This window comes from Rhyacophila brunnea, unplaced genomic scaffold (assembly GCF_057557595.1).
Source record: "Rhyacophila brunnea isolate RB1 unplaced genomic scaffold, BYU_Rbru_1.0 scaffold_23, whole genome shotgun sequence".
NCBI lineage: Eukaryota > Metazoa > Arthropoda > Insecta > Trichoptera > Rhyacophilidae > Rhyacophila > Rhyacophila brunnea.
In genome coordinates, this window is record NW_028232893.1 from 19,109,112 (window position 1) to 19,122,836 (window position 13,725).

Here is a 13,725-nt window from a genome sequence, read left to right on the forward strand (position 1 = left end):
TACATTATGGGCAGAAGAATAATTTGGCATACTTAGTTAAATTTCGATATATTTGCGACAGTTCTACTTTTGATACTAAACTACTCAATTGTATTTTCACATTGATCGCTTAAGACGCTGTTAGGCGAGTGCAAAAACTTTTAATTTGCGAACCTGTTAGGACGTGTTCAACTGATTTTTGCAGCATATACGCTCAGTTTTTCGTAAAATTATTTAACTGGAAACCGGCAAATTATTGTTTTTCTGCATAACATTCATAGTTAATAAATCAACCTTAGTATATTAATTGTTGGTATTTGTTCAAAATTTAATAATATATTGAACAAAATTCCTTAAGTTAGTCGATGAATTTGTTAGGTTGTTTCCAAAAAATCACATGTTATGTTGACGACCTATTTTTGAATGAACTGTTTTAATGTTTTAACACATTTTTACTGCTATATTAATATATGTACGTACAGCTTATACGGTCGACAGTATTACTTGAAAGTTATTTGAGGCGTAGAGTTACAAAACCCGCTCTGGGCGATTTTTCAAAAAAAATAGTTATGAATGTACGCAGGAGCTCTTTCGTAAGACCTATCTTCTGTTCTAGGTGAGAGTTTTAAATCCCTCTCTGTTTCTTCAAAAAATCAAAATAAATATCGAGAAGACTGACTAAACCCGCTCTGAAAATAAATTTGTTCTGGTAAAACCCTCTCTGCGTAACCGGCCAATCAGACGCCGCGATTTAAATAATGACTCTTCACGAATCCTTTAATCTCCATACAAACCGTCAAACCGTTTTCTCGTGCGGGTCATAATTTTGCTTCAATTATTTTACTATTTTTTACTTTTAATAATGAATGTTTCAATAGTTATTGTGACGGAATCTCAACAAAAACAATCAAGGAAGCGTTTGAAAAATCCAGTTGCGTGGAAATGTAGCCTGTTACGCCAAAAAACGTATTTAAAAATTGACTATATTTTGCTGTATTGTTACGAATAACCCAGTGGTGGCTCATATTATTTTCTAGTTTTACGTGTATTTTTTTGTTGTCATCATCATTATTTGGTTTGAGTCAAAAATATAATTGAAGGAAAGCTATTTTCTGTCGGGGAAATGCTTTTTGTTTGACAATTTGTACTATACAAATGATAGATTTAGTAGGTTGTTACGTTAGGTAAGTTTTTTCATCTCCCCTGATAAAAAATGACATTCCTTATCATTATCTCCACGGGACAAGTTTTTTTCGTCATGAAATTGTATCATTCGTTAAAATGAATGATACTGAATTTTAATTCAAATATGTTTATTAATTTGTAGATTAGCTTAGTTGTAATAACGATACATAGTTAACAATGCTGTGCTATCTTGTAGAAATACCGTTATTTTTATAATACGTTTTTGCAATAAATTTCAGAAAATTCCACGTTTACTATTATTTGCATACAAAAAGTATCAAGCACAACAGAATATAGGTAATAAATATTTATGTGGGAAAATAAGTAAGCTAAGACTTCGCGACTTTTGTTTGTCGGATTTGGTTTTCTGAATTAAATGCAATAAAATATCTAATATACCTAAGTAGATTATGAATAATATTGCTTTAAAATATTATCATTTTATTTTTACGTTTAATAAATAGGTTGGTAGGTAATGGTGGGTTTTCCCACAGACATGGAATGTGGGGACACAGGTAATGCAGGGATTAGTTAGGTAAAGGCCGGTATTTAATTCCGCTGGGGGTTTTTTTATTTATGCTATTGATATTATTAAAAAATATGTTATTGTTATTTCAAATTATCTTATAATTACCTTTGAAGCGTTTAATATTATCTTTCTGAATCAAAATATGGTCATTAATATTAAAATTATTAAGAATTATTAGGGCACTTATGTAATTATAAAAGATTAGTTACCTATTAAACAAATAATTTGCATGATATGTAAGTAATAACTAATTGTCTGCAGGAAAAGTAACATTTTTTGATAATGATTTTTTTTTGTTTGTTATAGAGTAAAAATAAGTACATGACATTAACATATTAAAATTAAAAAGTTTCACAAAGGCAATTTGACATAGTAAAAGGTAGGTACTATTCAACTAAATAACTATTTTTTTAAATTTTAAAAATTTAGTTTTAAAGACAAGTACATACCTACCACTATTTTAAAAAAATATTACATACCAATATAACAGCTAAATATGTAGGTGCAATGCGAAAAATATACAGCTCCCAGTAGGTAAGAATGGCTACAAAATATTTTCTAGACAAAGTAAATTCGAAAATATAGTACATAATTAAAATAAATACGGACCGCTACTGAACTATCATCTCCTGTCGACAATGTACCACTGTGCGACAAACACCGCTCTTTTTAAAAAAATCCGCGTCGAACGCCGCTCTGTCAGGTAGAGACTGACAAAGACCGCTCTTGGGATAATTAAAATGCATATATTTGAATAAATACAGCTTATACATTGGATTTGACAATTTATTATACTTTTCCGTATGTAACGGAAGAAATATAACATCTGAAATTACACTTAAATCATCATAATATGCCCAAAACAGTTTTTCGTCATTTACTCAAAACTCAAAAAAGTCTCTAGAGCGGATTTGTAACTCTACGCCTCATTTATCCGGTTTTCGTTGTTTTTTTTTATCACGATATTGCCTAAGTATATTGGTATAATTTTTTTGATTCAGACATGGCTGCGACAGCGAAAGAAACCAGACAGAACCATTTTTCACTGTATGTTAAATCCGGCTCATTTCAAATCATTCACATCCAGTAATATACAAAATGCTTTCAAAAAATGTGGGATTTTCCCTTTTTGTAAGGATGCTGTAAACCCAGACGCTATGGCACCTTCTCGTTTAACAGGAAAAAAAATTACAAGTGCCGATGAAAATGTAATGTCTGATCAAAACATTGAAGATGTATTGCCTATTCCGAAGCCTATTGAAAAAACGAAAACCACAACAAAAAGAAAGTCCAACTCGTCAGCAAAATGTTTGAATGATATAGCGATCATTGGTCATGCATCTACTTCAACAGAGGCTTTATTAACAGGGATTTAACTATTCAATTAATTAATCAATCTGTAGATAAAAATACCAATGTCAGCATCTCTTTCATCTATAAATAAATATTTTCGCTTAGCTTAGGTATTTCCTTTTTATTCTAGTTGTCACGATATTACCTCACCATTATCACGGTATTAACTGTGCTTGTCACGATATTACCAAACTTTTTCGGTTTTTGGTTTTTGAACTGTCAATAATTCATAGTGGAACTGCACTGTAATGTAGTTTTTATTTAATAAAACGTTTTTTTTTGTAGTACTTATTCCACTTTTTAAAGTGGAATTAAATAAAAACAACAATAGAAAGTAAGTAGTATAGTAGTAGCAAGGAAATAGTCACAAAAACTCACAGCATTGTCAAAATCACATAGGTAGGTACCTACCATAGACTAATATACTTTGTACCTACCTATCTAGACAAGACATTTAGTGCCTTAAACTTTATAATAATTATGTAAATTTTATAATAACATTAAAAATGTTTTGAAACAAATGTCATTGTTTTTTGCATTCCTACGCGATTGGAAAATATAAGTATCGTTTGGATTTGAATTTTTACTGAATATTTTTTGAATGAGAGTTTATTTAGCATGGCAATAATACAACAGCTGATCTCATAAGTACGAAAAAATGGAGTAATGGCTAACATGGCAGGAGACCAAACGTCATTTTTTAAGAAAACTGTCCACCATTTGGCCAGATCCCTGTCAAATATTAAACCGACACCATGGGAAAAGGTAGAAACATCTATATTTATAGTTTCTCCCGATTTTGATCTCAATATTCTTCGACCGGCTGTCAAAATAATTGATTCTCTTCTAGGACCACCTCCAATGTTTTGAATGAAATTGTAAACTTTGACACCTTGTTTGTGTAATTATGCCATTATAATTGGACAAAGAAGGTTCCTATGTTTGCGTATGCTGAATCAATTCGTTTTCCAATTACTGTTTTTATAAATATATACAAGGAGTGCCATGACTGTTAAAAAAATGACCTAACTGTCATTTATTTTGCCCTGAGTATATATTGACAGTTCGTTATGTCCGTAAAATATATCGATTATTTCATATTCAGCATTTCTTATATTATGCACTAGTACTATCACATCAATATTTTGTTTTATATTTTCTCTAAATGTTTAGTAATTTTATAGTACTCCATATCGTCATTATGGTTACGATGTTTTGAGACGAAAAACCCAACACAACCTATACTTATTTTTTGGTTACAGTAGGTTGTGTAAGGTTTTGGTTTGGTTTTCATATTTAAGTGTAGAATAAATTAAAAACCTTTAGCGGGATTGTGACTACATTATGTAATACAACTCTTCCAGGTGAACACTCTATATTCGTTATGTCCCCAACCGACAACGGCCGTGGTTATCGTCACGCCACGCTCCCAAGAGGCGACTTTCGCCTTGGGCGTCTACTTCCTGCAGAGTGGCCTTCAACACAAGGACAAGCTGTTGCCGTACTTTCTGCGGCTTCTCAAATGCCTCCCGACCGCTCAGTGGGAGGAACCCAGTTGGAACCTCATCTCCACAGATCGTAAGTAATTGAATTGTTTATGACTATACAAGCTCTGTATTAGGTATACCATATATTTTGAAGGCCGAGTGACTTTCGCATCGGCTTATAATGTCATGAGCCCCAGGTTCGAATCGTGGGTCTGGCAAATACACATATTGTTTTTCAATTTGTGTTTAGAGTCGGAGTATGGACCTAGTAGGTTGAGCAAGTGGCTAACATCCAATTCTCGTAAAAACAGTAATTTGTCATACAAAATCTCCACTCTGTGGAGACTCACATGATCTTATTAGGATCAGACAATTTATATGCAGAAATATCTGAAAGTTTGTCCAAGATAAAACGTAGGAATTCTTATTGAAAAGCCACATAAGTACTTATTATACAGTGACGTCCCGTTGGGGTAGGCAGATTGAGCGTCACTTGGGGGCGGCAGTTACTCAAAGGGCGGCAAATCGAGAAGAGTCATTAGGTATATATAGAATTAGGTACCTTCCTAAACTTAGTAATCAAGGAAATATCTCTCCATTAAAAAAATCAGCTAACTGAAGTATTTCCTGATGGTATTTTTTTGTTGGGTTTGCGATGTCTAATTGACTTTCGCTGTCCTTGGATGTCACATCCTAGATGACCAGCAATGACACGTGCAGATTTGAGAATTATATTGGAATTATAGGTAGGTACATACTTACCTAATTAATTTATCCAAATTTTTTTGCCAGTCACTCATGAGTTTTGAAAGTTGTCAAGTGTATATTTAAATGTATCTGAAAACCGTGTACTCGCAATGTTGCCTATTGAAGTAGAGATGGCATTTAAATAAGATTTAGTTGTAGGTATATATTTTGTTAGTAATGTATCCATACAGAACATTTCTTAGATATTGGAGTCATGAAAGGATGATAAAAAATACTGTTTAAAAAATGGGGTGGCATTTTGTCTAGGGACGTCACTGTTATTATATGTCCATAGATGCCTGTCAATGGCATACAATGGCATGGCGATACATTTTTTTTTTTTTTTTTGACCATGTCCGATCCTAATAGGATCATATGGGCCTCCACAAAGTAAAGGTTTGTATTAACAGATTTTGTTTTTTACGAGAAATGGATGTCAGCCATTTGCTCAACTTAATAGGTCCATACCCTGACTCACACACAAATTGAAAAACAATATGTGTACTTGCCAGACCCAGGATTCGAACCTGGGACCCACGGCGTGATAGTCCAACGCTTAAGCCGCGCGGCCACCGTGGGTGAGCGATACATACTCATGATTCAAAAATTAAACAAATAAAATTTTTGGTTGCTGAAAATCCATCATTAATGAACATCTACCAATTAGTTTGAATTAAAATTTTTCGTTTTGTTTGACTTTCATTTTTTGTTATCCTTCTAAAATTCAGGAGCCTAAGCCGTATGTATCTACTGGTTTATATTATATTGGGTTTATTTTATAATAGTGATGTATACGTTAATCAATTTTTATTTCTCTGTAGGTACTTAAATTTATTTACACTTTCAATAGATTAATAATTAACAAACATAAGACATTAGAGTTGGCTTAGGCTTATTGCAATTGTTACTATATTTTTACAGTTTTGTTGTATACAAGAAATGTTTTATAAAATAATATTACTTTCTTCTATTTTCTTCTATGGTGTTGGTTTCAATATTAGCAATTTCATTCAGTGAAAACCTGTAATGATAAAACATATTTATTAGTTTGTTAAGGTATTAAAGTCAAATATTCTCATAGAACCACCAAGATTGTGATGTTTTTAACCTCCCTTTTTTTTAAACGGTGATTGAATACCGAAGGTTGATCTACAAAGTTACGACTCAATTTATGTGCTTTATTCAATTATTCTTTTAACATATCGATATTACAAATTATTTATTCACAATTTGATATCAGGAAAATGGATAATTTAAATAACGTTAAAACAAATCTCCACTCTATGGATGCCCATATGATCCTATTAGGATCAGACATGATCAAAAAAAAGGGAAGAAGAATAAAGATGTAGTTTGCGGTCTACTGAGTAAGTAGAAAATTTCTTAAACAGCACCCACACAATCGATTTCTGAATATATGTTGTTTAACCTGTTCTCTGCCAAGAGGTATTTGTATGGCCATATACGGAGGGCCGCGATTTTCTTTGAAAAAATAAACCTTAGTAAATATACTTTTTTTGGCTTTATATTAATACTATATCATATAGACTTACCAAATTAATACACGATGTGTCCATTTACGCCGTTATTTATCCAAATAAATCACAATTAATGTTTCACAAAACGTCAGGGTTGTCACAACACTTACACAGTAAAGATGAGAACGTGATAATGTATGAGAAGTAATTCTACAATGTGCTACTTTAGTCTTAAAACCAAATAAAAATATAACGAATTCAAAAAAAAATTAATAGTCTTCTACCGTGTGGTATGTCTCAAAACAAGGTTCAACGCAGAGAGCCACTTTGCACTGTTTGCACTTATACCTTGATTCTCTTCGAAGTTTCCTGGATAAACACACCACACATCTTGCCATTGTTTTGACTTTTTTAGCACTTGGAGGTGATTTCGCCATAAAATGCCTCTCTGTGAGACGCGATGGCAATTCTGAATGTCTTTTCCTAACTGAAGATTTGGAAGGCACAACACGTTTGTATTCGTTAATTAATTGTCGAATGACCTCTAATTGAAATTGTGCCAACGGTACACGTTTTCCAGTTTTTTGACAAAACAGTATATGGCTGTTCAACAGTGAGAGGTCGATTAGATGGAAGAACATTTTTTTGTACCACCTCATTGTTTTGCGCGTCGAGTGTACACTTGACAAAACCATGTCTGATTTGTCAACTGCACCCATATTTTTATTGTAATCTTGGACACATTCCGGTTTTATTATCGGTTCATTCCGATACGTTCTTTTGCCTGTGTCGGTGAGCTGGGCAGGATGAAGAGTCGTCAGCATGGACACTTCCCTTTTATCTTTCCAGATTTGTGCCGAAATAGTGTCTGTGTGGTAAGCTTTCATTTCTCCTTTTTTCAATTTCTCCGTATGCTTTGGCAATCCCTTTCGGTTTCTCCTTACAGTGCCGCAAGCATTCGTTTTCCGGTCATGTAGTTTTTGGAACAAAATTGGGCTAGTATACCAATTGTCTACGTACAGGGTATGTCCCCTGTCCAAATATGGTTCCATGAGAGTCAAGACTACACTTCCTGAAATACCCATGTGCATGTGTGTTACATATTCGGTGGTTTTTCCAGTGTACACAATAAAATTCAGTACATATCCGGTGGCACAGTCACATATCACAAAAAATTTAATGCCAAAACGGCTTGCTTTTGATGGGATATACTGGCGAAATGACAAATTGCCTTTGAAAAGTAGCAAACTTTCATCGATGCACACATTCATGTAAGGATACATGCACTCCGCAAACTTTTTTTTGAAATAGTCCGCTAGGAATCTAATTTTGAAAATCTTGTCCCCACTTATTTGTTGCGTATTGTCACAAAAGTGGAGCATGCGAAGAATGATTTGAAATCTATTGCGGGGCATCGTATCTGAGTAAATCGGCGAAAATAGTAAAATATCTGTAGACCAGTGATCTTGTATTTTATTTCTCGAATTACAGGCCATCAAAAGACATATTGCCAAAAAGAGGTACAATTCTCCTACTGTTACGTCTACCCATTGTTTCAATCTCCAACTCAACTCATTGCAGTGATTTTTGACGTATTGGTATTGTTTATTGGTTTCCATGGCAACGAAATTCATAAGCGTGCTGGTTATGAACAGCTTGAAAAACTCCGATTCTCTGCTATCAACATTTTCTATGTCCGCTCCTGACCTCGAGCTATCAAATGAATTTATTTTGGGGACAAAATCATCGGTTTCCCATTCGAAAACTGGAACAGATTCGTCAGCCGGTACAGATTCATCAATTTGTGCAGCTTCATATGCACTGGGATCTTGTTCCTCTTCATCCAAATCGACATCAAAATCACTATCATCCGATTCAACAGTTATGCCAACCCTGTACATCAAATCTTCGACCTGTTCGGCATTTTCTGATGAACTTTGTGTTCCTTCCATTTTGATTAGAAAGAAGATCAAAAGGTTTATATGTAAAAAAGTTCAAATATCCCAGAAACTTGACTTATTATAAAAAGATATAACACAAAAAGTCAAATAAGTTAAACACTATGCGAATAAAATAAGTCCCGACACTAATATCTTATAAAATATACAATTACGACACACAACACAGATTACGAAGGTTTAAAAATTACAAAATCGTACCCGTAAATTACTGAAATGAATTATAAAGTGAAAATATTTCAGCCGCGAAACCGAATTAGGTACGTCAAATACGACTTTGAATATTCAACTGGCATATTTTCGAAGATGTGTCACTGCTATTGTGTAGTTGTGTATATTCAGGAATCACAGTATTCCCCGTTTCTCGTATGCATAAGCGAACCATAATTTCGATTGCATCTACTATAAGTAAACGGGAATCCCGGCGAGTAATTTGATAAATATCGGATCCGTGGCACAACCCTACTAGCGACGCGTTTCGGTAATCGTAATTCGGTAACGTTTCGTTTGTTTAAAATTGATGTTTCGTTGATGATAATATAGAAAATTACAAATGTAAGTATTACACCATGATCCTAAGAGATGTCGCTGTATGGACAATGCGATTGAATTATTCAAAACATTGCCTCGGCCGATATATTGCGTTTCAAGTGAAGCGTCTTTGCACGCGCATTTTGCATGGCTGGCCCTCTATTCTCGGAATAGAAAAGCGTGCTAGGACGCTGGTGGCACTTATCCGGTTAAGCATAGTTATTATCCTGCCAATTGATATCACCAATGACATGGTTAATTCTACGCATTTGAGGAAAAAAATAAGTGATGGTCTCGATTTCTTAAATAGTTACACGCAGCGACAGAATGGGATATAGTTATTTGATTGTAATGAATGCAACTGTTATCTGAAGGTTCTTTTTCTTCGTGTTCATCTTCAATAATTATTACGACCTGCCTTACATTAGAAATGTTAATTTACGTTTTCCTAAGTGGTGATATTATGAAAAAAAAACCTTATTTACCTGCACCTCCTCGACCACCGGCTCCACCACCAGCAGCGCCTCCTACTCCCATCCCGAACCCGATGCCAGCATTTCCTGCACCTTCACAATAACAAAATTATTAGATAATAATTCACTATAAATTACCACAATGTGAATCTTGCTAATTTTCAAGCAACGTACAAATAAAACAATTTAATACTGTCGACTGAGTGATAAACATATTTTAATAATAATATATAAAAGACCACCAGTCCACTGATAACGTTAACTACAAGTGACATAGCGTTGTAGATTCATCTGTAGAGAACTTCCCACTACTGTGACATTTACTTACCAATTTGCAGGGCGTATAGAAAGACAATCTGTCACAATGAGTAGATAAGCGGCCAGTTAATACTACACTATGTCACAATTATTTAGATGACAATCTCCGTAAAACTGTTTATAACTGCACTCGAGTAAGTAATCACAATGAACATAAAAAATGGCCACCATATATATTGCATGAATAAGAAAATCGGAATGGCAACCGAACAATGTTAATATTTGTGTTTACCATCATAACCATACTTTACGCGCTTGCTAAATATTTTGAAACGTCATAACAGAAATAACATATAAGGTTCATTCTATTTATAGTGCAAAGTTTTTGGTATAAACCAAATTGGTTATGTCCATTTTAAGAATATCATCAAATCATTGATTGAAGTCAGTATGAAGACATTCTAAGTGCTGACAATAGATCAAGTTTTCATCACAGTTACGCTAGCGCAATTGTAATTCTTTCGCATGTCAGTAGAATATTGCTATTTATGGTATAAATAGTATAATTTATTGTGCTTGATTGGTATGTAACTGCAGTTAGTGAGTTTTACTTGTAAGTGGGTGAAACTGGTAAGTATGGGGATTGATTGTTACCCTCCGCTGCGCCACGGCCACCCCCAGCTGCATCTCCTCCTGCCCCTGCCCCCGCTCCTGCTTGCATTCCCATGTTCAGACCCGCTGGAAACAGAATAACACTATTGGTGATTGACGTGGTGAGGATTGAATGAATACAAGTGCACTGACGAAAGATCGAGTTGAATAAATCAACTTCAAAGTTAAATATGCGATTATAAATTCTACATAATTCTTTTCAACATTCTGTAAATAAGGTCTTATTCTAATGTGATTTATTATCAATATACCATGAGAAAAAGACATTTGATTTGTTCAGAACAAGGCAGATCAAAACGTTCAAATTATATACATCGCTATGACATTAATAACAACATTAAATTTTTGTCCTTGGGATATAATCTAAAGAAATTAAATGTTTGAATCCTGTTTCATGCTTAAATGGGTATGAGGTACTATTTGATGATGTGAAAACTATTCCTAGTTATTTTTTTAAATCATAATTCGCACCGTGAGTGTATAACCAAGGCATCTGCAAATTTTTCAATTTCGAGAATAAATGCAAAACAACTGCAAAAGTAATTGATAATGTAAAAGTGCAATAACTGAAAGAAAATGTAATATAAAGTAGATATTAACCAAATATTATGGTTTTTTTTTTCACTCAAACCCTAATATATCCAAAATATGTCTTTTGCAGATGCCTCGGTTTTACACTCACGGTGCAATATGTCACTTGTTTAATACTTTAATTAATATAAGCCATTAATTCACAATATGTTTTGGACATTGTGCATTTACATAATATGGACAGATAAGTTAAAATTTGCAATGTTTATACACTCAATATTCGCCTACCTACCGTATACCCAGGACATGAAATTTGGTACACATATACCAATGCAATGACAATATATTCTATTAACCCAATGCTTACGGGCCGCACAAAATTGTGTTTTTGCTAATTGCTTTTCAAATGCAAATTAACACGTTAATTAAAAAATTAATTAAAAAATTAATTGAAAGGGCCCGTAAGCATTGGGTTAAAATTTTGGGGCGTTCCGTTACTCCAAAAATCTCCATTCTTTTAAATCACAATTGTTTTAAAAAAAACTAACTCTTTTTGTTAATAATCCTATCATTCTGAAACCTTCACTAATAGATTCCTCATAGATGGCAGATTTGAATGTAAAAAAACATTCATGCTGTGCATCTACTTTTCGAGAAAATGAAACTTTAATATTGGATTTTAATGTCATTCATTTTCAATCATTTAAAAAAATAAATATCTATTTTTATACTTGTTTAATCCTCAGTACCTTATTTCAGTTATTTTATAAGACCTGTACAATATCTGGATGATCCTTAAAAAGTAAAAATTTCATATTGTCAACTTTGAATCGCCATAAAATCATTTGTTATTTTATTATAATGGCGTATTGTCAAAGAATAACAGTAATTTAAAGAGTAATAGATAGTTAAATTTAAAGAGATTTTACCTCCAGCTTGGCCTGCAGCTTGACCTCCTGCATCGCCACCCGGTCCCTGTGCATCACACTGAAAAAAGAAACAAAATACTTTAAGGGTTTGGACCACCAAAGAGGTGCAGAACCCCACTAGTAAATTATATTAGTACAGTATAATACTTATAGGCAGAAATGACGTTTGCAGTACCTACATGTATGCTGAAAATTTATTGCCATCTGTTAATACTAACACAAAGTAATATTTAAACTAAACATCAGTAGCCTGATGATGAGTACCTCCGCTACACGGAAGTACAATAAAATATGTACATGTCTGAGAGCGATTGAAGACACATATCCACATTCCAATGTACTTCCATGTAGTGGAGGTATTCAGCATTATTACCCACTAACCAAATATTTTTTTCAAAATTGATTTTTTTACCCAGTCTCTCAAAAGGTTACCAACCACTGATGTAGATAGTGTTTGTTACTTTTTAAAATTAGATTAAACCCTAAATCCATGTCATATTAGATAATAGTCAAAAAAATACCTATTCATTTATTTATTAAATATCTAAAACAATTTTAGATATTTTATAAATAGAAAAATATTTTTTATCATCAATTTGTTTTTTAGTCTAGTATCCACTTATTAACGTATATTTGTCTTACTAAGGTTAAAAATATAAATTAATAATTTAAAAAATACATAATTAAGTAGTAGGTACCTAATAAAGTCAAATATAAAAATGTTTTTTCGGAAGTTGGATTCGAACCCACGCCAACAGAACTTCAATTCAATTTTTATACAATTACTGCAACTGTAGACCGCTCGGCCAGCGTGCTCGTCGCGATATTGTGAAAAATTGTAATAAAATGAGTATCACGGTAATATTTTGCGTTGCACTTGAATTTGGTGCACAGAATTTTATTTTAATGTCACGGCGAGCGGTAAAACATGTACATGTTAAAAAAATAATTTTATGTGATATAGAAATACTTGCGGAACAACCATAATCATAATATTATATTAAAAAAAACACATATTATTATGTTTCTTTCATGACGATTTGACAGCATGTTCTATTTTCAAAATGATCTTCAATCATAGTCATAATAATAGCATTTTTATTCATTGTCGTTTAATTGTGTAGTAATAATCAGGAAATTATCCTTTTATAAAATTGTCATTTATTGTTTAATTAAATAATTGCAAAGGTTATATAAATTGTAAATAAAGTTGTTTAAATTTTTTAATAATGGGATTTTAATATTATCGGAATGAGCCATCTTGTTGCATGTCATTTTTAATTACACATTTATTTTAAATCTCACATGAGATGATTGTCATTAATTAGTATGAACATGCGATGTTGACAGAAATTATTACTTTATCAATATTATTGAATTTTCTATCAATTCCTTCTCTATACGACCTTCGACTTATACCTAATCATCGTTATATAGGATATTTAGATGAACCATCATTAAAATTGCATTTATCATGGATCGAAACGTCAAAACAGCTGCCAAAGATGACAGCAATAGACAATAACCAACATATTCAAATATGCCAACGTAGAAAATATTCATTTTTGTACGAGACTACCAAGAACAGGTTAAATATCTATTAATATTAACACAA

At 32.9% G+C, this 13,725-nt stretch overlaps 1 protein-coding gene across 1 annotated transcript in view; it reads left to right on the top strand.

The window, feature by feature from the left end:
* The first annotated feature begins 3,697 nt into the window (after positions 1–3,697).
* Positions 3,698–13,725, top strand: part of Pi4KIIIalpha (phosphatidylinositol 4-kinase III alpha) — a 70,943-nt gene continuing 60,915 nt past the window's right edge. The window contains exons 1-2 of the mRNA XM_085950379.1: positions 3,698–3,811; positions 4,411–4,624. Of these exons, the coding sequence (XP_085806505.1) occupies positions 3,713–3,811; positions 4,411–4,624 (313 nt within the window). The 5' untranslated portion in view covers positions 3,698–3,712. The remainder of the gene's footprint in view (positions 3,812–4,410; positions 4,625–13,725) is intronic.